This window comes from Myotis yumanensis, unplaced genomic scaffold (assembly GCF_028538775.1).
Source record: "Myotis yumanensis isolate MYYU_CA2020_CCGP unplaced genomic scaffold, mMyoYum1.0.hap1 SCAF_13, whole genome shotgun sequence".
NCBI classification, from domain to species: domain Eukaryota; kingdom Metazoa; phylum Chordata; class Mammalia; order Chiroptera; family Vespertilionidae; genus Myotis; species Myotis yumanensis.
The window spans coordinates 39965764-39993135 of record NW_027223764.1 but is presented as its reverse complement, the minus strand read 5'-3'; the positions used below and the strand labels follow the sequence as shown (position 1 = coordinate 39993135).

Genomic DNA, 27372 nt, shown 5'->3' with positions numbered 1-27372 from the left:
TTAGAATGTTTACAATAACATTGTTCATATTAGGAAAAAGAAACTGGAGGCAATGCAAAATGTACATCAATGTCCTCTACCCCTGCAGTTAAATAGCAATGAAAACGAGTGAATTAGCATTAGGGAAAAATTCAAGTAGAGAAGAATATATACATTGATTCCACTTATATAACATTTTTAAAACATGAAATATTAATATCATTTTTACAAACTTATTATGGAAACTTCCAAACATATACAAAGTAGAGACACTGGTTTAATGAACCCCATGCACACTTAGCTTCAACAAATTATCAACAAATGGCAAATGTGTTTCTTTTATATCCTCCACTTCTCCCTACCTTGGATTATTTTAATGTAAATCGAGGATTTTTGTCATTTCACCTGTAAATATTTCTGTACCAATATTGTTTAGGATTATAAATTAGTCTGGTTTTGAATCTCAAAATACATCCTGCCTCAAAGGACCATGTGCAACGGTGAGGTGACTGCAACACAGTCTGTGAGGGGTGTTCTGTTGGAGTAAAGACTAAGGAGCAGGTGCTAGAATGTTAACTGGAGATTGCAACATCTGGGTCAAGGAACTGAGCAGCGGGAGGTCTCTGGGGGTTGGGAGGAGGTCCCTCCAGGTCAGGAGATCTTTGAAGAAATTGCAAAAATGCTCAGCACAAAAACAAACAGCAGTTTGTTAAAATACAGATGTATAGGCCTCACTCCTACAGGGCCTGGGTCAGTAGGTCCAAGGTGGAACCTGTGACTTTGCATATCCACCAAGGTCCCAGGTGACGCTGACAGGGCTGATCCAGGGACCTACTTTAGTAGCGTGTTCTTGGAACCTCTCAAACTCTAGCCTCTGTTCCCTCTCTAAACTTATCTCAAATCACTTCCTCTTTATCTTCTGGTGCCATTTCCTTCAGTTCCTTTAAGTGAACAATGTCTTGCTGCCTCAAGAGCTCAAATTTGCTGTTCCCTCACCCTGCAACACTTTTCCTCACACCCCACTTTGCTGGGCTAACTCCTAGTCCTCTTTTATGTCTTAGCTTAAGTACCACTTTTCAGAAAAATCTTCCCTATATACTCTCAAGGTTTGGTCCATTTGCTATATGCCTCTCCTTTATAATATTTATCACAATTATAATTATACAATAATTTGTGAATTTTTTGTTTATTGTCTGTGTTCCTTCCTAGAGTCTAAGCTCCATGAGAGCAGGAAGATTTCTTGTTTGCTGTTTTAATTTTAGTGCCTAAAAACAGTACATGTCCCATTATTGGCACTTAATATTTGTTGGATTAATGAATAAAGGAAGGTATCTAGATTTTCCCCAAAAAGAAGAAAAAGCCCCTAAATAATGTAATATTTAAAAATATTTACATAATATTTCACATGATAATTACATATTCGGGGTGGGACAAAAGTAGGTTTACAGTTGTTCACATGGAAAATAATACAATAATTAATAAATAATAATACAAGAATAAACTGTGTTTCTTGTAGTCACAACTGTAAACCTACTTTTGCCCACCTGTATAATTTCTTATAACATTTTAAAGAATTCTCCTAAACTATTTAAGATGAAGATATTTTTCTTTATAACTAATTTATTTCCTCAGCACACTACTAGAAAGCATAGGTCCAGAAGTGCCAATAGCAAAATTTAACAGCCAAAGCAGACATCAACATTTATAAAAGGTAAATTTGTGCTGCTTCAGAAGGTTGCGTACAAGCAAACATACTTAGTGTGACCCAGCTGTACATTCCTGGGGAAAGAATTTGGAGTCATGATATATAAAAGGATCATGGCCATTTGCTGTGAATTCCTGTCGACTCTTTCATCTGTGGGTAACGCATGAATGTATTTCATTTTCTAAGACAAATCCTCCAATGAACCTATGTCTAAGATAAACAAGCTTTCAAAAACACGAGTGATATAGAATACCATCCCTACGAAACAAAGCATTTTCTACCCAATTCACTTGGAAATCAACAAAGATATGCAAAAATGATTTTTCAATGTGCTAAACTAGGGTTACAAGAACATAAGTAAAATACTGATTATACACAGGAGCACATGGATACAAGGTTAGACCTGAGTTTCCAGAAAGACATTACATTTCCTTGAAAAAATAGCAAAAGGGTGATTTTCTCTTTCCCTGTGGTGTTCCTATATGGCAACCCCAAATGTCTCATTATTATTTTAATGCATTTTAAAATGAATCCTGTGGATCAAAATCTACACTGCTGGGTTCTATGGAGATGTCTTCATTTCCGTGGTAAGCAAGCAGGTAGGGGCTGGAGGGCCTCCCCACCCAACCCTCTTCATTTCCCAAAGCACCCATTTTATCTTTAAAAAAAGTGTGTGTGTGTGTTTGTGTGTGTGTGTGTGTGTGTGTGAAATATGTATTGGGTAACATGTAAACAGACTTACTGTGAGAAGAAAAGTGGGAGGAGTTACTGCCAGAAGAAGGTTGGAAAATACCATTCCAGTCTAGCACTATTAGAAGTTAGTTCCAAGTATTACCTGTATTTTTAGTCCCTTTTGTAATTATAAAGATATTGTGTCAGGCTTTTCCTAGTGTCCAGGTCATCTTGGCCTGTTCCCAGTTCCACTGCCTTCTCACTTGACCTTCAGTCCTGCATTTCCGACAGCCTATTGGATATGGTCCCTTCATCTGCTCACATTCAAGTCATCAAACTCATCCATAAATCATCCACCTCTTGCATTTTCTCAGTCCTTGCCAGTGACCTCATCTCAGGTGCACAGCTTCAAACTTGTGGAGTAAATATTTTTTTACTTTTCCTTCCTAGCTAATCAATCACCAGTTCAGCTTGATTTCTTTTCTCCTATACGTATATATTGCTCACTCACATCTTTTTTCTGTTTTCCTAGTGCCCCCACGCCAGTCCTATCAGAGCATTCGATGCCTGGGATAGCTTCCTTAGTAGCCTCATGGCTCTATTCATTTCTGATCTTACTCATTATTCCAGATTAATTCTACCTAAATGCTCCCTTTCATATTGTTACTTTCCTATACACAACTATAGATGGTTTCCACTTGGTTTTGCAACCAAGACTAAACTATTCTGCTTTGCTTTCAAGGCTCTTCAAAATCATCTGATTCCACTCTTTTTTCTAGTTAGACCAGTCCCTTTCCTGTCACATAAAAATAGTGCAATTCCAGTGTCTGTATCTTCATATGAACATGTTGAGTGGACCTGGCCTAAAACAAACTATCTCTCTGTCTACTTCTTCAGTCTTTTCCCTCATCTTTTCTCACCTGTTACCCCAAGTTCCTCACATAGCCAAGTACTTGTAATTCCCTGAAAACACTGGTCTCTGGGCCTTTGCACTTGCTTTCCTCTTCCACCCTTGGTCTCTTCAAACTGAAGCTGCACCTCCTGTGTTAACTCTTCTTTATCCTGCACTCCAGGCAAAGTAATCATATCTTACTTTGAGTTGCCATTGCATCCTATACTTACTTCTATTATAGCCTATATTATACAATATTATAATGTTTTGATTACATTTGTCTGATTGCTCTTTTAAATTTGAGCTGCCCTCTCAGAATAGTTTTAGGCTTGGTTTCAAAACGAGGTCCCTGACCTCCAATAACACACAGTTGTTTTGTGCTCCTGGTGAGTCACTTTAGTAAGACCATACGTATTTGCTGGATAAATGAATAAGTAAATTTCTACCTAAATCTTCCTCATTCTTCAAGACTTAACTAAAACCCAAATACGTCTCTGAAGCCTTCTTTGACTTCTTTAGTCCTCCACCCCTTCTCTGATAGTTCTTATGGTTGAGACTATAAAAATTAGGATGATTTCTTTAATTGGATAGCAAGTTCCTTGAGGGCAAGGGACATATATCTATACTGTCTCTGTCATTGCACTGGATCACAGTGCTGAGCGCACAGTAAAATCTAAATAAACATTTACTTAGAGTTACGTAAATTCTATTCTCAGGAAAATAATGACAGCTAATAGTCTATTTGGAAACCTCTAAATTTTTTCTAAATATAATTGCAGTCATTAAATTAGATACTAATTCATTTAGAAAATATTTAGTGAATACCAACTAACTTCCTGGCACCAAACCAGTGGTTGGGATTCAGGTATGAATTCTAACAGTAAAGAAATTCTTCCCAGGTAAAGTTAGTATTGCTTCATTGGAGCTGTGTACATTTTTTTCCACTTTTAAATTTGTAAATTTATAATTGTTTTTTTTTTCTCTCCCTAGGATATTTTTTTATTGATTTTTAGAGAGAGAGAGAAAAGTGTATGTGGGGGGAAGCAGAATGTGTGTGTGTGTGTGAGAGAGAGAGAGAGAGAGAGAGAGAGAGAGAGAGAGAACATTGATGTGAGAGAGAAATATCACATTGATTGGTTGCCTCCCATATGCGCCCCAACCAGGTTTCAAACCCATGACCTGGGTATGTGCCCTGACCAGGAATGGAATCCACAACCTTTTTGGTGAATGGGATGATGCTCCAACCAACTGAGCCACCTGGCCGGGGCTAAGTAGTTTTTTAGTGAACACCAGATTATATTGTTTTGGGGGGATAGGATCTTACAGCTCTTCCTGGCTGATTGTTCTCATAGGAGCATGAATTCTTTTTTGTTGTTGTTTGAGATTGTCATAGTCAAGAAATGGGGAGAATGAATTTGGAATGATCTGGTCTAATTTTTTTTGGGTCCAATCTATGTCCAGAAATTACTGGATTGGATAATCTAAGTAAATTGTGTGTGTACCAAAACTTGAGTGCTCACTAGCTTACTTAGATTCACCAGATGTCACTGATTGGTATCCATCAAGAGTCTGTGATGACACCTCACCAGAGTCCCGGGAGTATCAGCAGGCACACTCAGGGTAGAAGGGTAGACACTGTCCTGTGTGGTTCAGTTTCAACCATTTACCACATCTTAAGCCAACTGTCTCACTCCTGATTCAAACCTAAGTTGAGTTTCTTGTCTTCCTCTTTCTTTATGCATTAGTTTCCTCAACATTTCTTAGGCCAGAAATTGTGCTTGGTGCTCAAGATACATAGGTAAAACAACTAAATCCCTGCCCTCAAGGAGGTCATTTAGATAATTGTATAGAAATTATATTCCATTGTAGGAGTAATATTCAAATATTACCTTACATTGCCTTTGAAAAGCAAAATTCTATATATGAATATGTCTTGTCTTTGGACTAGAATTCTTTGGATCAATAGACATATATAAATAAAATCATTATTAATATTAATACTATTTCTGTCCTATCATATGAATATTCTCTAAGAAAAAGATGAGGAACTGCTTACATACCTAGAATAAGTGTTAAATAGTAATGAGGTCATATTCTAGTAGTAATTAGGTATTAGAGAAGCAAAGTAACTCTTACAGGACTCTAAATACCGGTAATTCTCTACAAAAGTAATACACTTCAAGCACATTATTCACATAGTATTATAGGGTTACAGCTGTATCCACATTTTGTGGGGCCTGAAGCTCATAAATGTGGAAGGTCTGCATAAAAAAATAAAATAAAATTAGATCCCAAAGTTAGGGATAGCTTATGCAAATGAGGAGCCTTGAAGTTTAGGCTTCATCTGCTTTACAGAAAAGCTGAGTGGTAGGCACATAAAAATGGACTCATCTGTCATACTAGGGAAAGATTTGGACATTAGGAAGAATAGTATTCGTTAAGCTGATATCAAAAAGTTTATAATAAATACATTACCTGTAAAATGAATCTGTAAATTGACCTTAGCAACATCCTTATTTTATCTTTATTCTATCAGCTTTTATTCGATTATTTGGCTTTCTTTAAAATTAAAAAAAAAATACTTTTTTTTAAAAAAAATACTTTCTTTTTAAAGCTTTAGCCTGTAGACCTGTGCTGTCCAATACCATAGTCATTAGCCACATGTGGTATTGAGCACTTGAAATGTCACCATTACAACTGAGGGACTGAACTTTAAATTATATTTAATTTTAATTAAAAAAACTGATATCAACTCAATTTTACAAAATTGAATATTACAAAAAATTTAAGTAGGTTTAGAATCACTTGTGCATGTCAATCTACTTTTTAAACTATAGGTTTCATAAAATCTAAATGTAAATTAATTATTTCCTAAGAAAATGTAGTAGCCAAATTGAGATGTGCTGTAATTGTAGAATTCACACTGGATTTTCAAGGCCTAGTATGACAAAAAGAATGTAAAATATCATATAAATAATGTTTATATTGATAACATGTGGAAATGATGATGTTTTCATTTACTGGTCAAATAATGTACATTTAAAAGGTTAATTTTTCTCAGTCTTTACTTTTTAAAAATGTGGCTACTAGAAAAATTTTAATTACATATATGGCTAACATCATATTTCTATTGGACAGTGCTGCTTTAAACTCTGACTGTTTTTCTTAAAGGCAGTATATAATTTTTGAAACCACTTACTTAAAAGATAAACTTAGGAGAATCATGGTAGATGGAAAGCAATTACTAAGCATTATTCATGGGGCATTTTACCTTACTTGAGGTGGTGGAATTCCTACCACTATGCAATCCAACTGTACTCTGGTTCCTTCTGGAACTTCTCTGCTCCATAACTTTTGAGTGAATCGGGGAGGTTGCCCCAGAGGTTCCTCATAGTACAAGGATGACGGTGAAGACCCTGGGGTGGTGTCTCCGCCAGCTGCCTCACTGGCAGCCTGCTCAGCCTCACGCCGCTTGGCTTCCTGCTGTTCAAGGGCATGATTCACTTCGTTATCTCTAGTATCTGTAGGGATGGGAATGGGAACAGATGATCTTTCTCTTTTTTCTGATAGAGCTGAGAAACTGGAGCTATTTTCCTGCATAACTTTGTTTTGAGATTCCAATTTGCTCTTGTGGTTTTTGCAGGCCCGGGGTCTAATCCTTTTGGAGCTATGGGCTTTGAAAAGGGAGGACAGCTCTTCAATAAAATCAGCAGCCTTATTTAAGAATAGTTTTTTGGACTGAGCCTCAGAACTATACTGTGGCCTCGTTGCCTCTTGAGGGCTCTCGATAGAGCTGGTAGGACTTGGAGAGTTATCCTGGCGGAAGTTAGGGTCAAAACTTGGTTTCGATGGGTGTTTCATCTGATCAGAAGAAAGACGTTTTCTAGCTTGAGCTTCATCTGCTTTCTCTAAAGGGTCATGATTGATCGCCAATCTTGCCAGATTGACACTTTCATCTAATTCTTCTTGGCTCAGAAAAGCTGAAAGATCTGGAAGGTCATCTTGGCCTCCTCCTCCTCCTTCTGCAGCTCCAGAAGGACTGCCAAAATGGAAAGGGTTGGAAGAAGGCTCTGCTCGGCTCCTCTCATTGTTTCCCCGATGTCTGGTTTCTGCTAAATAGCTCTCTCTGAGGAGCTGAGAAATGGAAGTAGAAGCTTCTATGCTGTCGTCTTGCATGCTGTGAGAAAATAATAACAATAAGTTTGGATCATTTCCAGAGAACAGTAAGTCTATGTTTACTAAAGCATGATTGATTCCTAAGAACGTAAAGCTTGAAATAAACAATTGCCTAATTTTGATACTTTTACAAAATTTACTATGAAGACTTAAAGATTATTCTCAAATTGTAAAATGAAGAGAAACTGAATGAGATTTTACTGAAATTGAAAATAAAAACATAGGTGTTACCACTTTATTAAATTCTTTAAATGTAAGTTCAACTGTGAAAGCTATGCTATAGCTATAGTAACATTAAATAAAATTTCTAAATATAATTTTGATAATATCTGGTAAGGGCTTTTACTTATAAAGCACTTTCGTACACAGAGATTTGCTCTCCATCCTCTCCCTTTTACCTTGAATGTAATAAAATAATAAAAATTAAAAGACATTGACAACATAATCTCAATTGGTTAGTGAAATTATAAACTTGACCTAGCTAATGAAAATAAATAATGGTTTTGTTTTAAGAAAACTAGAAACAGTTGCTTAAATTCGCTGTTGTTTATAGGTTTAATCTGCTCTTGAAAACTATAATGATTTAGCCTTTTCAAATAAGGTATAACTAATTTAATTTCTATAAAGATATGAGTTAGACCCTATATTTTAAAATATCTCTTAAATTAACATTGGTGAAGAAGGAAGATGGGAGACAGGAAGATGGGGCAAGACAGGACACTCTTCACTTTATACCCTTTCCTGACTTTTCAATTTTAATTATATGAACACATTACCGATTCAAAAAATAAATATCTTAAAGCTTAAGAAAATAGTACAGTAACCTTATTTCTAAGTCCCCTGGACTAGAGAGTTTGGTAATGCAAACCAATGTTATATTATTAATATTATATCTATTTATTCATTCACACACTTACTAGAGGGATGGCAAACTTGTGACCCACAGGCTGTTACTCCTCTCTGCCCTCCTTATAAAAGATGTAGCTAACTGATTACAGTACTTTTTCCATTGACCTTGACTTTCTTAACACTCCACTCCATCTGCTACCACCAATCAATCAGAGATGGTAATGGAGATGAAAACTATTTACCATTCTGTCCTCGCTGGTTTGGCTCAGTGGATAGAGTGTTGGCCTGTGGACTGAAGGGTCCCGGGTTCTATTTCAGTCAAGGGCACATGCCCAGATTGCAGGCTCAATCCCCAGTAGGGGGAGTGCAGGAGGCAGCCAATCAATGATTCTGATCATTGATGTTTCTATCTCTCTCTCCCTCTCCCTTCCTCTCTGAAATCAATAATAAAAAAAATTTTTTTAAAGCTATTTACCATTCATGGCTACTAATTGCTGGGCCTTGTGCTGGGAAAATGGAGAGGAAACTAATCTCCTAAATCTTTTCTGGTTTTTATGACAAAACTTATTTCAGTTCACTCCTTATATGATAGTCGCACTTGAATCACAAATAAAACATCCTAAAGTTCTCAAACTTTTAGAATGTTATTCAAAACCAACCTCTAAATTGGCAAAGTGGGCAATGACCTTGAGAGGGCAATTAGAGATGGCTAAAAGGATTACCTACAGCAAATATTTTTTCACATGCTTGCTGCAGCCTGAGATTTCTACTACTGGATCCATTTATTTGGGTGAGAAGTCTATTGTGTCTTAATAAAAGATTAATTGACAATGCAAAGATATTGGATGGGTACAAAGATTTATCTACAAAGATGTTCATTATAGTATAGATGGTATTAAAAAATTGGGATCATGACCAATAACAAATTAGTTAATTAAATTATGATATCAGATAGAACTATATAGCTATGTTAAAGTTTGTACAATTGTGAATGACATACAAAATAGTACATGAAAGTATAATTGACGTCCCAATTGAAAATTTGTCTCATTTGCCCTAACCGGTTTAGCTTAGTGGATAGAGCGTCGGCCTGCGGTCTAAAGGGTCCCAGGTTCGATTCTGGTCAAGGGCATATACCTTGGTTGTGGGCACATCCCCAGTAAGGGATGTGCAGGAGGCAGCTGATCGATGTTTCTCTCTCATTGATGCTTCTAACTCTCTATCCCTCTCCCTTCCTCTCTGTAAAAAATCAATAATATATATTTAAAAAAAGAAAGAAAATTTGTCTCATTTGTGCATTAACTATGCAGAAGAACAGTTAAAGATATATGAAATCAGGTACAAAATGCTATTTGAAAATGCAATTAATGTACTAATTGAAAATCCTTCTCATTTGTTAATCAACCAATTCCTTAGCCTAGTTTGAGTTTCTGTATATATTTAGATGTGAGGAAGAAAATTGAGTGCTTTATGAATCAGGATGGCCTTCTCCCTATTTGTTTGACATTACTCATACTGTGTCTTAATGTACCTTTGTCTCTATTTAATATGGCTTTTATCTTGAGCAATATGGAATGAGCATTGGCCTTAGAATCAAATCTGTTTTCAAATTATGGCTTCATTTCTCAGCAGTTATATAACTTTGAGAAATTTACTTAACTTCTCTAAACTGGAATTCTCATCTGTAAAACATGGATAATATCTATTTCCCAGGGAAGTAAGGATTAATAACATAATGAATGCAAAGCCCTTAAAACAGGACCCATTATAATGGGCACTGTTATATAAACAATATTAGTAAAAATTAATACTTAGGTAAAGGAGATGTTAATGTTGAAGAACTTTTAAAAAGCTTATATTGCCGAAACCAGTTTGGCTCAGTGGATAGAGCGTCGGCCTGCGGACTGAAGGGTCCCGGGTTTGATTCCGGTCAAGGGCATGTACCTGGGTTGCAGGCACATCCCCAGTAGGAGATGTGCAGGAGGCAGCTGATCGATGTTTCTCTCTCATCGATGTTTCTAACTCTCTATCCCTCCCCTTTCCTCTCTGTAAAAAAATCAATAAAATATATTTTAAAAATAAAAATAAAAAAATAAAAAGCTTATATTGACTCAGCCAGAGTGGCTCAGTGGTTGGCCTGTGAACTAGGAGGTCATAGTTCGATTCCCTGCCCAGGTTGTGGGATCGATCCTCAGTGTAGGGCATGCAGGAGACAGCCAATCAAGGATTCTCTCTCATCATTGATGTTTCTATCTCTCTCCCTCTCTGAAATCAATAAAAATATATTTAAAAAAATAAAAAGCTTATTTTAGGTGGAAATTGAAAAGAAAATACTCATATAAGTAATCACTGCTCTCTGCAACTGTTTTTTCATTTTTAAAGAAGCTAATTAATGTGTAACTGTGTGTCTGTTCTGATGCTTATGGTCATGAGAAATTATTATGATAATGAAACTTCAGGTATTCAAAATAAAGAATTTCTTTAATATTTTAATGTAGTATTTATTATCTAACACCTGGAGTTAGATAGATCTGGTTCAAATCCAAGTTCTGACATTTCTTAGTTGTATAAATTCAAGAAAAGTTAACTTCTGTAAGCTTCAGTTTACTCATTTATTAAACAGGTATAATAACAGTAGCCATCTCATAGGTTGAAGTAATGATTAAATTTGTTTGGCATTTTGTAAATGTTCAATAAATGGTAGTTACTATTATTATTATTGTTATTATTATCATTTAACAGCTTTAGCCACATACCATGATAAGAAATGGAAGTAGGCCCTAGCCGGTTTGGCTCAGTGGATAGAGCATCCGCCTGCGGACTGAAGGGTCCCAGGGTTGGATTCTGGTCAAGGGCACATGCTTGGATTTCGGGCTTAATCCTTAATAGGGGGCATGCAAGAGGCAGCCGATCAATGATTCTCTCTCATCATTGATGTTTCTGTCTATCTGTCTCCCTCTCCCTTCCTCTCTGAAAGCAATAAAAATATTTTAAAAAAGAAAAAAAATGGAAGTAGAACTAGTGAAGTGACTTGATCTAAGGACAAACTTTAAAGAGAAATTTAACTTTTGATTTGTAGTTAAGTGAGCATCGTCTATATTCTGTTGAAATACATGTAGTTTCATTAACAAACTGAGCTGCTTCCAGATCTTTGTACATATTGTCTTTGTTTGAGATGCTCCCTGTCCTCACCTCCCTTTATTACCTTACTGGGCCAAGTCCTACATGGCCTTCAGTTCTTAGCTGAGACATCCCTTAGGGATTTCTTCTTTTCTCTGGGTTGGGTACCAATATGCTCGTAAAGCTCATACTTCTTACCCCCAACAGCACTTATTACAATATATTAAATTTGGCTGTTTACTTTCCTGCCTACCTCACTTAGTTTTGTACACCACCATCTCTGTACACACACAGCACATAGAAGGTTATCAATAGATATCTATTGTTATTTTGTTCATTAGAATATCCTTCTAAATCAATGGCTGTTTTTCTTTTTTCTTAATTGCAGGAGAAAATAATATAAACAGAAATCATGTTTTCAAAGAAAACTTACAGGTACAGAAAAAATATAAGTACTTTTACATATAAACATAAAATATAAATATGTACATAACTTCTAGGTGACTTTCAAATGTAAATTTATTCATAGTGGATAAAATAAGTAGTGCAATTAAACTTTGTTTTCATCCCAGAAGTATCAAAGAACATCTGATTATAATCAGAAACCTGGGTTTGTATCTCGGCTCCAACACTGAATAATTTTGTATTCTTGAGCAAGTCATTTAATGCATCTGAATCTCAGTTATTCTCATCTATAAAATAGGATAATAACAATTCCATCTCAGAGGGTTCTCAGATGTAAATGCATACATAAATTGCTAAACTGATAAATATTACCTAAAATAGGAAAATGTATCACTTTCTCTTACAAGCATTAATTTAAAATCTGTTATAAAATTTGTACTTTTAACAAGCCCAAGTGCTGTCATGTATACTCTAGCTTTCTTATTTGTCTGATAAATATTTACTGAGCATCTACTATGTGATATTCTGGGCACTGTGGATTCAACAGTGAACAAAAGACAAAGCCCCTACCCTTGTGGAGTTGACAATCTAGTGGGAAAGATATAAATATTAAGAAGAAAAATGAAGTCGGACAAGGGAATCGAGAATGATAGGGAAGGAAGGGTGGTGTGCGCTTTTAGCGGGAAAGTCAGGCAAAGCTTCTGAGGCAGCGAGTTCTCCATGTGACCACCTGGGGGGAGAATGTTCCTGGCTGGGGAAGAAGAAAGTGTCAAAGCCAGGACAGGTAGATGTTTGCTGTGTCTGAGTCAAGCCTAGTGTGCCAGGAGGTGAGTGAAGTCACAGAGGTACAAGGCTAGATCATGTAAGGAATTGCAGACCAAGGAAGGACTTTAAGTTTCATTAAATGTGTGAATGGGACACCATTTTAAAGTTTTGAGAAGCAGATGAAATGGTTTTGAAAAAGTTCAATCATGGCTACTATGCAAAGAATCAAGTTAAAGGGGGCAAATGTGGAAATAAGCAGATCAATTAGGAGACTATTGCAATATGCTATGCAAGAGATGGTGGGGTCTTGGATCAGTGAGTGGTTATCGGTGGGGAAGGGTGAGAAGTGGTCAGATATGAGCTATCTTTTGAAAGTAGAGCCAGTGTGATTTGCTGATGGATTGAGTGTGGGATGTGAGAGAAAGAGCTGAGTAAAAGGTGACCACAATAATTATGGCTTGAGCAAATAGGTGAGTGGTGGCATGATTTACTCGAACGAGCCAAGAGCAGGTTTCAGGAAAGGAAATTAAAAGTTCCTTTAGACATTTCACCTAGGGTATTCTTTCTGCTTCTGACAAAATTGAAGCTTAGATTTTATGCCATTTTCAAAATAAGAAGGAGCAACTGCCCTTGAAAACAGATCATGGTTGTAGTGAAATGGTCCTAGGTTAAAAATGAAACAATATGGCATAAATAATCATGACAGACTAGTAAATCATGTAAACTAACTCGGCCACATAGAATGCTTATTGAATGTTCTTTACTTTGCTAAATATCTCTGTTTTTTTCCCTAGGATTTTTCCTGAAAAGAAGATCTCTAAAAAACTTGCTAAAAATGTAAGCGTCCAGTTCATACACACAAAACTTGATGCTGATACCCTTGGGTATACGGTCATGTGCCACATAACAATGTTTGGGTCAATGATGGAACATATATTCAATGGTGGTCCCATATGATTACTGTATAGTAGAGCTAAAACATTCTTATTACCTCCTGCTGGTGTTGCTGTGGAAATGTCGTAAAGTACTAGTGCAAAGCATTACCGTTTGTGCCATCTCAGGCTATCCAGAAGGGCTAGAAATGCTTGGGGACTCAGCTGGGCCACTAAGCTTTCCCATACACACCTCCCCTTTCTAAACCAATGTGCCAACTGAACTGACCCTTATAGTTCTTAGTATAACACAAGATACCCTTCAGCAATAACCATTAGGAAACTCTGAACAACAACAACAAAAAGAGTTTATTACTTACAGGCCCTGGAGCATGCACAATATGCCTGGGGCAATAGCGAGGTTGCAGGTAGAGAGAGAAAGAGAGGGAGCAGGAGCCTGGCGTTCTCCTTTTAATGGAGTCAAGGGTGGTAGCCTAGGTTTTCATGGGCTCACTATTTATTGGTGAATTTAAGACATAAAAACCAGCCCTGGCTGATTTGGCTTAGTGGATAGAGCGCTGATCCAAGGAGTGAAAGGTCTCAGGTTCTATTCTGGCCAAGGGCACATACCTCAGTTGCAGTCTCAATCTCTGGCCCTGTTGGGGCAAATATGGGAGACAACCAATCGATGTGTCTCTCTCACATCAATGTTTCTCTCTCTGTGTCTCTCCCCCTCTCTTCCACTCTCTCTGAAAATCAATGGAAAAATATCCTTGGATGAGAATTGAAAAAAATATGGAAAGAAAGAAAGAAAGAAAGAAAGAAAGAAAGAAAGAAAGAAAGAAAGAAGGAAGGAAGGAAGGAAGGAAGGAAGGAAGGAAGGAAAGAAAGAAAGAAAGAAAGAAAAAAAGAAAGAAAGAAAGAAAGAAAGAAAGAAAGAAAGAAAGAAAGGAAGAAAGAAAGAAAGGAAGAAAGAAAAAGAAAGAAAGAATCATGCCCTGGCTGGTGTGACTTGGTTGGGCGTCGTCTCATGCACCAAAAGGTTGCCAGTTCCATTCCTGGTCAGGGCCCCAGGTTGCATGCTCCATCCCCCATATGGGACATGCAGGAGGCAGCCAATTGATGTTTTGCTCTCACATCAATGTTTCTCACACACTCTCTCTTTCTTCCTCTCTCTCTCAAAAATCAAACATTTAAGAAAACATACATAAGAGCCATAACTTAAGGCATAGGAAGAGGAAAAAAACAAGTCGCCCAAATGGTCAGTTATCAAAATCAACCAAGATTTCTAAAACAAAGGCACCTCAGTGGGGCAAGGCAGCTTCGTTATTTATTTAATCTTGAGACTGGCAATGCATTTGTTCTAGATAGCCTTAGTTTAAGTAGATGCCCAGGTAATCAGGCATTTGCATTACACACACATAACAAGTCAACTGTCAGGGCTCAGACTACATTACTCATGTGTTTGTGGTGATGCTTGTGTAAATAAACCTACTATGCTGCCAGTCTTATAAAAGTATAGCACATACAATTAACTAAAAGGCTAGAACATCCGGGTTTGTGATGGTCGCCCGATGAAATCACCTAACGATACCTTTCTCAGAGCATATGCTCATTAAGCAGCAAATGACTGTATTTCTTTTTTTTCTTTTTAATATATTTTATTGATTTTTTTACAGAGAGGAAGGGAGAGGGATAGAGAGTTAGAAACATCGATGAGAGAGAAACATTGATCAGCCGCCTCCTGCACGCCTCCTACTGGGGATGTGCCCGCAACCAAGGTACATGCCCTTGACCAGAATCGAACCTGGGACCTTTCAGTCCACAGGCCGACGCTCTATCCACTGAGCCAAACCAGTTAGGGCTGTATTTCTTTTCTTTTTTTTTTAATATATTTTATTGATTTTTTACAGAGAGGAAGGGATAGAGAGATAGAAAGTTAGAAACGTCGATGAGAGAGAAACATCGACCAGCCGCCTCCTGCACATCTCCTACTGGGGATGTGCCCGCAACCCAGGTACATGCCCTTGACCGGAATCGAACCTGGGACCTTTCAAGTCCGCAGGCCAACGCTCTATCCACTGAGCCAAACCGGTTTCGGCAGGGCTGTATTTCTTAATACATGTTAACTGAGCACTACTCTTCATAGTTTTCTTTGGGAAAGCACTTTAGAAATGTAGAACACTATACAAATTTAAGGTAACTCTTTTCTGTTGATGTGTAATTATTTTGCCCAGGATGTTCTTTTAAAATATATATATATATATATATTTACTGATTTCAGAGAGGAAGGGAGAGAGAGAGATGGAAACATCAATGATGACAGAGAATCATTGATTGGCTGCCTCCTGCATGCCGCACACTGGGGATTGAGCCCATAACCTGGGCTTGTATCCTGACTGGAAATCAAACCATGAGGTTGACACTCAACCACTGAGCTACGCTGGCCAGGCAGCTGCCAGAATGTTCTTTACAGGAAGAATGGTTGACAAAATTAGACTTTGCTCCCTCTCTTTAATGCTGGTATTGACCAGTTTGTCTTGCCTTCTACACCCCAATATGTCACACAAGAGAAGTATTTAAATCAGTTCTGGAGAAACTCCTGCTGGGCCAAGAACCAAATCCCATTACATATAGACGAGTCCCGCAGAGTTGGGTACAGATCACCTTTTTAAAATTTGGCTGCAGATGGAATGCACTTGGAGGCATATCCTTCTTCACTGTTACAAAGTCATCCCCTCACTCTGACAGTGAGCATCCCCATCTTAGTTTTATTTCTAGTCTAATTTTGGTGTGAGTGGCATTAGTAAGTTAGTATATATTACATTACCCAAGTATGAACTTGGGATATATGGAAATACGTCAGTAACAATATGAAAGTAAGTCCCATTCTTTTAATTCAGCAAATAAAATAAATACAGACAAATGAAATGTGTCCTTTAGGAGAGAATGCTGAAATAAAGAGACAGCAGAGGTGATACATAGAATTAGTAGGAATCTGTTTAATTAAGGGAATACCTCAAGGGCAGGCATTTTAAATGTGAAAGGGTTTTTAGATAATAGGCCAAAGGTGTGCAAGCCATTCTCTTATACTGTTTTAATAAAATTGGTAAATATAGAAAGTTGGCAAGAAAGTAAAGATTTCATTTGAATGAGAGGAGGGAAGGTGGGTTACTATGAAACATACCAGTACGTTTTCATATACAGAAGAAGATAATCACATAGAAAACAACTAGTGTAAAGGATACTGAAGCCTAGAGCCCAAAGTTAGTATCTAATCTGAAAGATAGCAAAGAAATCGGTAAAAGTAAATTCTACAACCCATAGAAAGGCTAATGGAAGGCAAGCAAGAAGACTTCAGGAATCTAGGACCCAAAAAGGGTTTGGTGGTAGTCACAAAAGTGATAGGCATGGGAGGTTTTACACCGCTTTCAGGATCTCACTATTCATGATGGACTTAAGTTAATATACAGGAAATCCCAAATGAGGAAACTATTCAATCACCATGAACACCAAGATTCATTTTAAATAAGAAAAAAATTAACATTTTTGTCCTCTCTTGGTCTCTTAATATTTTTGTCATTTTGTGTGTGTGTGTATGTGTGTGTGTGTGTGTGTGTGTGTGTGTGTGTGTGTGTGTGATTAAGGGTTTGAAAAAAAATAAATGCCCCCCTCCACCCCCTTGACATAATACATGTGCTAGATTGGGAGAGGAGCAAGTGTCCCAAATAGGCTCCAGATCTCAGGATCTAGTTCTAGTTCAAGAACTTGGTGGGAAGGCTCTGTGGGCTCCTCCCACAGTGTGGAGTGTATTGTGACTCCAAGCAGAGGAATGTGTAGCTTGTCAAGGTGACTCTGATATACATGAGCTCTAGAGACTCTTTAGTGACTGCAGGTATAGTCATGCCAACTTTTGTGCCCATCAAAAATGTATCTGCTGAAAATATGCTCTCAACTTTCTAAACAGACCATTCTCTCTTTACTTGGATTGTTTTCTTAGGCAAAAATGCAATGTTCTAGTAGTTGTTAAAGCTCCTTGTCAACTATGAAGCACTGTAAAAATTTAAGAAAGTACCTCCGTGGTGCCTGATTCTTCTTTATCTCTTAAGAGAGAGAATTCGTTAAAACCTTGTCACTTTTTTGTCTTGGCAATAACACCATGAAACAAGCAATGCCTTTGTCACATCTCAATGTCAATGAAGGAAACTAATTACTGGGATTAGCAGTATTATTTGTCTTATACTTTCAGGTTAGTGAGCTGAGTTTATTACTCCTATTACATATAGGAATTAACTGTTGAAAATTTTTAATTTAAAAATTTGTCACCTTTTATATACTAACCTTAGTTCATTAAAGACCTTTCACAATTAAACCTGATTTACCTGCTGTCCCATTCCTTCAAACGTAAATTTGAAAAATCTCTATGAATTCCAAAACCCTGTCTGCATAAAAACTCATTCAGTTTCTTTTGTTTATGAATTGCAGTTCTGAGTCTATTCCAGGAAACACATTGTAATAGAAACATGTAACAGAGTCTATATCCAAAATTGATAAGTGGAAAACTGGAGTTTTAACACATTGTTATGAGTTTCAATAGCATTAGCCATATTCTATAAGTGGGAATTAGGACAAACTTCCAGAATTTGGATGGTGTCCAGCTGTTTGTTTCATAGTCCATTATTATAAGATTCTGTAATGATTATAATTTTGTCTCTTGACAAAGTAGAGTGCCCATATATTTCAGATTTCCTGGGATGCCCTTGATTTTAAATATTTTGCTTGTTGTTAAATCATGGGTCAGACAGCATATTTTAATTTTTGTTCTAAATTTTTTATAGTTATAAGTAAATATATTCTCAATTTCCTAGAAAAGGATTATGAATTTTCTGTGAACCTAAGAGTTATTATTAAGAAGAGACTAAAAAGGTATGACAACTTTTTATATTAGAGCCTGCAGAATTCATTTAATCATTACCACTGTGAAAGTAATTGAATCATAGTAATTTTTAGAGAAAGAAAACAGAATAGCTGTTTTATTCTTTCAAACTAATGTTAGCATTTTTAATAAGTATGAGTAAAAATATGTTGATACAGTAACAAAATTTCTTAGCATTGTTACTATAATGTTCACTTTGGGGGAATGCGAATACAGATTAACCCATGTTCTCCTTTTCTTTGCTTATACAGTTTTTAAAATATAATGCAAGATGTGCATTTAATTACTGCTAATAGTGCAATGTACCAGGCCAAACATTTGCCACTAACTGTCAAGTGTCTTTCTGATGCAGCTGAAGAGAGAGAGAGAGAGAGAGAGAGAGAGAGAGAGAGAGAGAGAGAAAGGAGAAAGAAAGAGCAATGTCCTTTGAGCAAAACTTTCTGCAGCTGTTGTGTACATTAATCCAGGGAGCAGATCTCCCGACTCTAAATATAGCAAGCATATCCTCTTACATGATAAAAAACTATATAAAATAAAAGTCTTTCACTATGGATATTATTTTATATTTTATTTCCTATAAAAAGGAAATAGGCATTGCATGTATATTCTCTATACAAACACCATTACTGTAATAAATGAATGTGTGGAAAATTCCAATGATATATGCAGCATGTCGTGACTTCCTCTGTTGAGATATTTTTCCTTAGTATCCAAGTAGGCTCTGATCCCTGGGAATTTCATCAATCTCCTCCAAAATCTTTACATGTAGAGAACTTTGTTTTGCACGTGATACTGTGTCCCATCATACATAATTATAAAGCTATCCTAGGTTTTACTCTGAATAACAGTATTTAGGCCTCGGAAATATCCCCTTTCCCATTATCAGTGCCCTGTTATCAAAACACACTTGAGAACTTAAATCTGAATATTACCTTTCTTTTTTTAGTTGACCCAGATGAGGATGTCCAACCCAGGCACTCCACTGTGATGATAGTTATCCAAGGAGAACTTTTAGATGAATGCAGAGGAGAAAAAGAAAATTCTTCACGCTCTTGGAAATAGAAAGTAGCCGTCCATAGAGAGTGAGGAGTTAACCTTAGTTTCAGTGAAGATGGCTGTAAGAAGCTGGACAACCTGTCACCACCGGAGCCAGAGCATTTGTCAGCTCACAGGTCCCAAGTTATTTTGAGCTGTATAAACCATGTGCCTGTCAAACATTCCACCTGATTGGATAGGAGAAAACTGAGCAAAGGGATTCCACAGTGGGACAGCACCTATGGGTGGTGGGGGGGGGTCAATCAATTTTTCTACCTATAGAATTTCTCTTATAGCTAGAGGCCCAATGTTTATTGATTTTTGTTTGAAATTAATACTGAGTTTATCATACCACATTCCATCTGTCAAAGAAAATGGCATTATTTTTAAATATATCAATATTTTTATTTTTTTAATTAATGGGAAATTGACTCTCATTTAATCACTGATACATTTTAGGAAATTTGGCTATGAAAATGAATGAACCAATATGAAGCTAACGAGTTTTTGAATGGTTTGTCCAAAAGCTTAGCTTAACAAGTTTTAACTAACATTAAAAATTGTTAAGTAGAGATCACAGAAAAGATGGAGAAGAAAAAAACAACAGCCTTAGAATAAACCCAGTAACAAATTAGTTTGAACTTACTTTTCAGAAAGAAAATAATCATGTACGATTTAAAAGTCAAAATTACTATTTAATATAATATTTTACAATTCCTATTCATGTGTAGTATCTGGAATAACTTTTTCATATATTATTCTATGCCAGATGTCTTCTTTCATAAGCATTCCCAATCCTTAAAAAAGAATCCTTAATCAAATCAACATTTGCTCAAAAACCTACTTTGTCAAAGTACAGGTTCTTTGATATTAATTTAGTACATTTTCAGAATATGAATTTGGAAAGAAAAAGTTAATTCTATGGATTAGTACAGATTGAGTGTAATAACATCATCATCATCAATCTTGGTAGAAGCCTGGGTTTTAAAAATTCAGAAAAATGCCATTGGTTGGGGTTTTTTTGTTTTGTTTTTTAAGGATCATTCTTAGATTTGGATAGCATGAAATAATTGGTTTAAATCTAGCTTTCTTAAATCACACAACTGCTTGTAGCATGCTTTTCATTAATTAATTAATTCATTCAACAAATATTTACCTAATGTCTACCATGTAGCAGGTAGTAGATATAAAGCAGTGCAAAAAATATATCAAAATTCCTGACCTCATAGAAATTACTAAGAGAATTTTTATTCTTTTCAGTCATCCTGAAACTCCCTATAGGATATTGAATAGCTATAAAACTTATTTGTTTATTGTGACCACATCAGAGTTTTCACTACACCTTTTGTTATGGAGCTTTTTATTTATACAAGCAAAATGAAAAAAATGCAGGAAAACTTAAATAATCTGGGTTAAAAACAAAACAAGAAGAGCTGAATTATATGGATAGGCATTTTCATTATTACAGTAATCCAGAGCTTCACTGTACATGTTCATATGCTCTCTTAACTAATCCTGTGCTAACCCTAACCTCAAGACTACTTAATTGTGTTTCTGCATTTTCAATTTATGTAGATGTTCCAAATTTCTTTTTTTATTTAAAGAGAGGATCTTCTACCACTATCCCACTCAGAACTTGAGGCATAATCAAGATAAATGCTACCAGGTCTTGGGTAGGAACATTGGAAAGTGGGTCCTTCCTTTCCTTCCTTTCCTTCCTTTCCTTCCTTTCCTTCCTTTCCTTCCTTTCCTTCCTTCCTTTTTAAAATATATTTTTGATTTCAGAGAGGAAGGGAGAGGGAGAGAGAGAAACATCAATGATGAAAAATAATCATTGATTGGCTACCTCCTGCATGCCCCCTATTGGGGATTGAGCCCGAAACCCAGGCATGTGCTCTGACCGGAATCGAACCATGACCTCCAGGCTCATAGGTCAATGCTCAATCACTAAGCCACCCTGGCTGGCCTGGAACCTCTATTTCAGGTAGCAAACAAATATGCCACAAGTTGATTTTCCAAAGGAAAATGCTTACAAAAACCGTAAGTAGACACATTTCTACTTGCCTGCAAGCTCTGCCATGATAAGCCTGGTACTCTACCTTTCACCCAGGTACAGAATTTTGAGGAGAACCATACTGAAATATACAATAGAGTTGGTTGGGCAGTGAGATTAGGAATCAATAGGAACAACTTAAAAAGACTTAAAATGCATAAAAGTTACAGAAGAAAGAGCCAAAGAATTTCTGAATAGGAATAATATTTCTCTTCTCATAGTTACAACATTTCATATGTAGATAGTGTACAAAGTTTTTTGAGCTCTTTGAAAAAAAGGTGGATATAAATATTTTTAACAAATAATACTCAGAAACTGTGGACACCTTGCTTACATCAAACTCATATTGTAGATTCTATATTTTAAAAATTAGTTTCTGCTCCCAGATAATGCAGTCACTATCCTGTGTATCCTCAGTACTAATCATATAAACATTATACCAGAAACCTACTAGTTCAGGTTTTACCTGAGTTCATTAGTACAAAGAATAATTTTTAAAACTTAAAAAACAATCTAACATAGATAAAAACAAATTTTATAAGTGAAAAACAAGCAAAAGGTTACATGTCTTAAGCCTTCCCCATAAAGTTAAGTAGCCCATCCAACACATGCGTTTATTATGGTTTGAACATGATCCTGGGCTTGCCTTCAGCTGTTTTCTTAATACAGTCACTCAGCTACAGAAACAATTCATTCACATTGGGATGATCCACAGAATGTCAAGGAATCTGGAAGACCTCTGACAGAGGACGTCTACCTAGAGGATAAAGCATGCGAGAATTTCTGTGCTAGTGGATTCATAAAAAAAAAAAAAAATTTGTATTTGCTCTCTTTCCATATGGCAGTGGGTTCTAATTCTTTAAAAGAAATTGCTCACATACACCAAAGTTTCAATATGTTTTTTTTTAAAGTTTGTAGATTTAGCCCTGACCGGATAGCTCAGTTGATTGGAGCATCGTCCAGTACACCAAAAGACTGCAGGTTTGATTCCAGGTCAGGGCACATACCTAGGTTTTGGGTTCAATCCTATTTGGAGCTCGAATGGGAGGCAGCCAGCCAATGGATGTTTCTTTCTCACATTAATATTGCTCTTTCTCTCTCTCTCCCCTTCCTCTCCTCTAAAATCAATTTTAAAAATGTTAAAAATCAATAAAAACATATCCTCAGGTGAGGATTAAAAAAACTTTGTAGATTTATATTGAGGTACCCCTCTCCAATATCAGATAAATAAAAAACAAAACCTCTATGTCTTATTCTAAAGAACAGAAGCATGTATATATATATTTTTTAACTTTTGTTAATGATAAAAATAGTCATGCCAGAGACGAGTTTTTTACTATCCGAAAAGATGTAAGTATGGTAGGTTATAAAGGGTCTTATGCAAACTCCATGGTACAACGTAATTGAAAAATACAATTAAATCCTTAAAAATATTATTTTTTATCTAAATGGTATTGAAAATGCTTGTCTAAAACTAAAACTAAAAACATTTTTAAAACATGAGTTCAAAACCTATTTAACTTTTAAAAAATAAAAACATTTTTAAAAATGTTGGCGAGAGTATTGTCCCGTACACCAAAAGATCTCAGGTTTGATTCCCAGTCAGGGCACATACCTAGGCTGTGGTTTCGGTCCCAGCTGGAGTGCGTACCAGAGGCAATCAATCGATGTTTCCCTCTCACATTGATGTTTCTCTCTCTCTTCTTCTCTCTCTCTCTCTCTCTCTCTCTCTCTCTCTCAATCTCCCCCACTCCCCCCACCAAAAGATCCATAAACATATCCTTGGGTGAGGATTAAAAAAACAACAACTATAAACAGAATATCTATTTTCAAACATTATACTGAAAAATAAATTTTGGGTTACCTGTCTCAGAAGAAGCACCATTCCTACATCACTCAACGAGGATCATCCAAAGTCTAAATCTCACTGCCTACTTGTGTCAGCCACAAAAGTAGCATGAAGAAATGTGATACTGTCCCGACAGAGTAATGAAGGGTATTTACAGGGTTCCGTGGCAGATCCAGGGACAGTCATTTAGAACAGATTGCTCTTTCAGATCAACTTTAATAACTCGAGTCTGCACGATGTTCTTAGCCTGCAGGGATGGTGGGGGTGGATAATGACTAAGGAAACAGGCTTTCTGGATCTCTCTTTAGACTAGATGAGAAGGATAATAAGAATAACATTTTTTTAAAAAAGCATAAAGAGTGCACAAAATATCCACATATAGGTTGCAAATGTGTAAATACCTTTTTTTGATACAAAACTTAGATTATGGTAAATATACTTATCAAATTACCTATGGAAAACAACCAATTATTATAATATTAATGAGATAAAAACTTTACTATGTGGTTTCTATGAAAACCCAATAAGGTTTCTGTTACTTGTGGTTTTGATATGTAGCACATATCAAAGTTTACAATTTGTAGAAAGTATTATTTTCAAGAAGAAAATTTGTTCCCAGAATTTTTTAAAAGAGCACCCTGTGATTACGATTATGTCACCGAAGAAATCCAGAACAATTAGCATTAAGTATGTAGTTCTGAAAGTGTACAATTGATTCACACTTTTCACCACATTAATAAATGATTATATTAACACACATGAATATATCATGTAGGTAGAAATGAGGTAACATTCCTTAGCTATGTACCAGGCACTATTCTAAGCTCTTTAGAGACACTGTGCTTTATTTTATGCATTCCTTCCACAATCTATGAAGTAGGTAATGTTATAATTCTAATTTTACAAATGAGAACCTGGGGCTTAGAAAGAAGTTAAAAATTAGCCCAAGGTCACACAACAACCAAGCGATTGAGCCAGGATTAAATCCAAGGCTAACTCTAAACCTATGCTCTTAAACCACTACAAATATTTAAATGTTCACATTTTTAAGGTTTTTGTGGGGGGTGGGGGGAGGAAAGGCAAAAATGAATGTAAACATACTCTCTCTTTTAGTAAGTATTTTAAAGGAATGCTATGGAGAATTACAAGTTTATAATTTTTCTGACAGAAAACCAACCTTGGGATTCTTTTGTATGACTAAACAAATAGAAGAGCAAATAGAGAAGGAAAACACCAATGCTTTCAGATACATTCGAGCTGCAATATTTTAGCTGAGGACATGAATTGATATGCATCAGGCATGAATGCTGAAGGGTAGGGCGTTGGAGGGCAGTCAGAATGCTTTGACAGGCCTAGGTTTTGTTTCTTTCTATGATAGTCATTATGCAGAGACAGTTTAGGAGCTGTGTTGTTTCGAAAGTAAACGTAAATGCTTTGGTGTTATTACTCAGCACATCAACACGGGTCAGTACAATTTTTGCAAGTTAGAGGTAGAAAAATAACAGTTGGCATACTCTCTCTTCATAACCTTAGCACTAAATATCTTAAATACCAGTATGCCAGCCTCTGGGTGATTCCACTCAGATTCTATTTTTGGGCAGCACCGACATTTCAGAAAGCTGAAAACAAAGTTCACTGTTCTTAAGCATGACCCAAATAACCACACTAACACTAATAATGTGAAGGAAGGGAAATGGGAATTAACATTTCCTCCGAGTATACGCTACGCTCGGAGCAGCCTCCTCAGTTATCTCTTATTTACTATTCATAGCAACTCTGCAAGGTATTGTTAGCTGCATATGACAAGGAGGAAACTGAGGCTTAAAGAAGTTTAGCTTTCTCAAAGTTACTCAACCAGTGAGCTGCACAGTGAGCTGGTGAATTCAAACCTAGGCCTTTTAGTTTAAAACAGATTCTCGTTTCATTGTCCCCTAATGCCTTCTCGTGAAGAATAAAGATGCAGGTTAGTTCAAAAATTAAAAAATTACCCAAAGGAGGAAACTTGCCATTGTTTTCATATGTATTGATGAGCAAAGGGTTATTAAAGCTATTAATTTGATTTTAGGGACTTGGTGTTTATTTAACAGAAACCAGCAAGAGAACAGAAAAATAGCATATGACTAAGTGTAGGGCTATTTTCACCATGAAGATGAATAAAAATTGAAATAGTAAGTGCTGATACACATTTCTGAGAAGTTGTCATCTTATTACATGAAACCTCTCATGAAATTAGTAAATGTTGAATGAAAGCAACTTGTCAAGGAGAGAAGAGTATAGCGGAACATGTTGGAGAATATAAACCATGGAAATTTCAAATGAATTTGTATTTTATATCCTTAACCAAGTTCACATTGTTATTTGCCTATGAATCTATTCACTTTGTGTTTTCTAGCTTTAGCAAACTTCCTATCAAAGAAAGGCAGCATACCTTAATGTAGGAAGACCTGGAAACCCCTTTTTTTATTGTTTCTTCCTTATTTTTTTTGAAACCCATTTTTGTTTTGCCTTTTTATTCATTTTGCTTATCACGCAATTGTTCTCTATTTCAAACTGAGAATGGATTAGTTAAAACCTAGTCTAACCAGTCTCTTGTTAATATTTCAGATATCCTCTCTTTTCATCTGCCAACCTAGACAATAAGCTTTAACTGAAAATGTAGGTGACAATGTCAATAAAAGGAATAAATAAACAGACAATGTCACAGATAAGTTTAACACAAACATTTACTACAGTGTAAACTGAGCTGGAGCTAAGTCTATTTATACAGTCCACTGGCCTGAAATATTATGCAAATTTCAACCAAGAATAAGAAAAGCCTTGGTATAATCACAAATGTGATCTTCCTGAACCTATAAAATATAAACAATCTGTTTTTCTACAGAAATGCTTGTCTCCAATCAAAAAGTTCTACCAATATTCCCACGCCTTCTTTTTTTCTTCCTTGCCTTTGTTCAGTTTCTTCCAATTACTATGCAATTAGTAATTAGTGATCTAGTTTTTTTGCAATATTTCTTATATTGCTGAATTAAACTAATTTTTCATTTATATATTTTATATTTCGTCTATTTAACTAGATCAACTCCTTGAGAATCAGAGCCATTAAAAAACTTCTCTATAGGCTACACAGTTCTAAGCTCAAGGCATGGCACAAGATAGGCACTTAATAATTATTTGTCCATGGTGTGCCATAAAAAATAATATATTGTTGAGTTGTTCTAAGTTATTTACTCAATTCAACAAATATTTACTGAATACTTATTGTGTGCCAGGAAAGAGCAAATGACCTAAGCTCTCAACAACATTAATTGATTTAATTGCAATTAATGGGTTTGATATTAGTTTAACACAGAAATACTAGTAAGAATCAATTTAAATAAGAAAAGGTGCTAAAAATGATTGGGATGTTCATTGTGCACCAGTCACTGACTAAGGAACTATATGTGCTTTGGCTCAGTGGATGTCCACAATTCCTGGGACAATTGGTATGGGGGCCCCTTGCTTTGGTAATAGGCTTGGGGCTATTTACAGCACCCACCTTACCCAAGAGTTCTTCCATAGATGCTCCGTAAGAGGCATCCTCCTGAACTAGCTTACTACTATTTTTTATAATCACCTTTGTACAACCTTTATTTTATATCAGGTCCTTGCTTTCTGTCTGCCCCATGAAATCATACTTTTCTTTTTTCCTCCACAGACTACTTCTCTTGAGTTTTAGCTTCAAGATTCTACTGCCCATAGCTAGCTGAGGGGCAGTTCTGTCCATTCACATGCCCTGGTTTTGGGGATACAAGCTCAAGTCACAGACTAAGCTCCCTGTTTTTCTAGAAATAAAGAGTATACTTAAGACATATGTAAATTTTCTCTTATTTAGATCAAGATTTCAACTATTTGTGACTGACTCCAAATTGGACTTCTTGAAAGGTAGATAAGCCAAAATGAATTACTTAGCTACCCGAGAGACCCTAACTGACCCAGCCCAGTGTCCACACCAACCAAGCTTTGTTGTTCATATGTAATATATAATTTAGTTTAATACAACAACCCAGGAAGTATGGGTCATTATC

At 36.2% G+C, this 27372-nt stretch overlaps 1 protein-coding gene across 1 annotated transcript in view; it reads right to left on the bottom strand.

Annotated features, from left to right (window-relative positions):
- The window catches only part of MYPN (myopalladin), an 85635-nt gene extending 62288 nt beyond the window's left edge, over positions 1-23347 (bottom strand). The window contains exons 1-2 of the mRNA XM_070432854.1: positions 23324-23347; positions 6520-7425 (exon numbers count right to left, since the gene is read on the bottom strand). Coding sequence (XP_070288955.1) covers positions 6520-7424 — 905 coding nt within the window. The 5' untranslated portion in view covers position 7425; positions 23324-23347. The remainder of the gene's footprint in view (positions 1-6519; positions 7426-23323) is intronic.
- Between the last annotated feature and the right edge of the window lie 4025 nt (positions 23348-27372).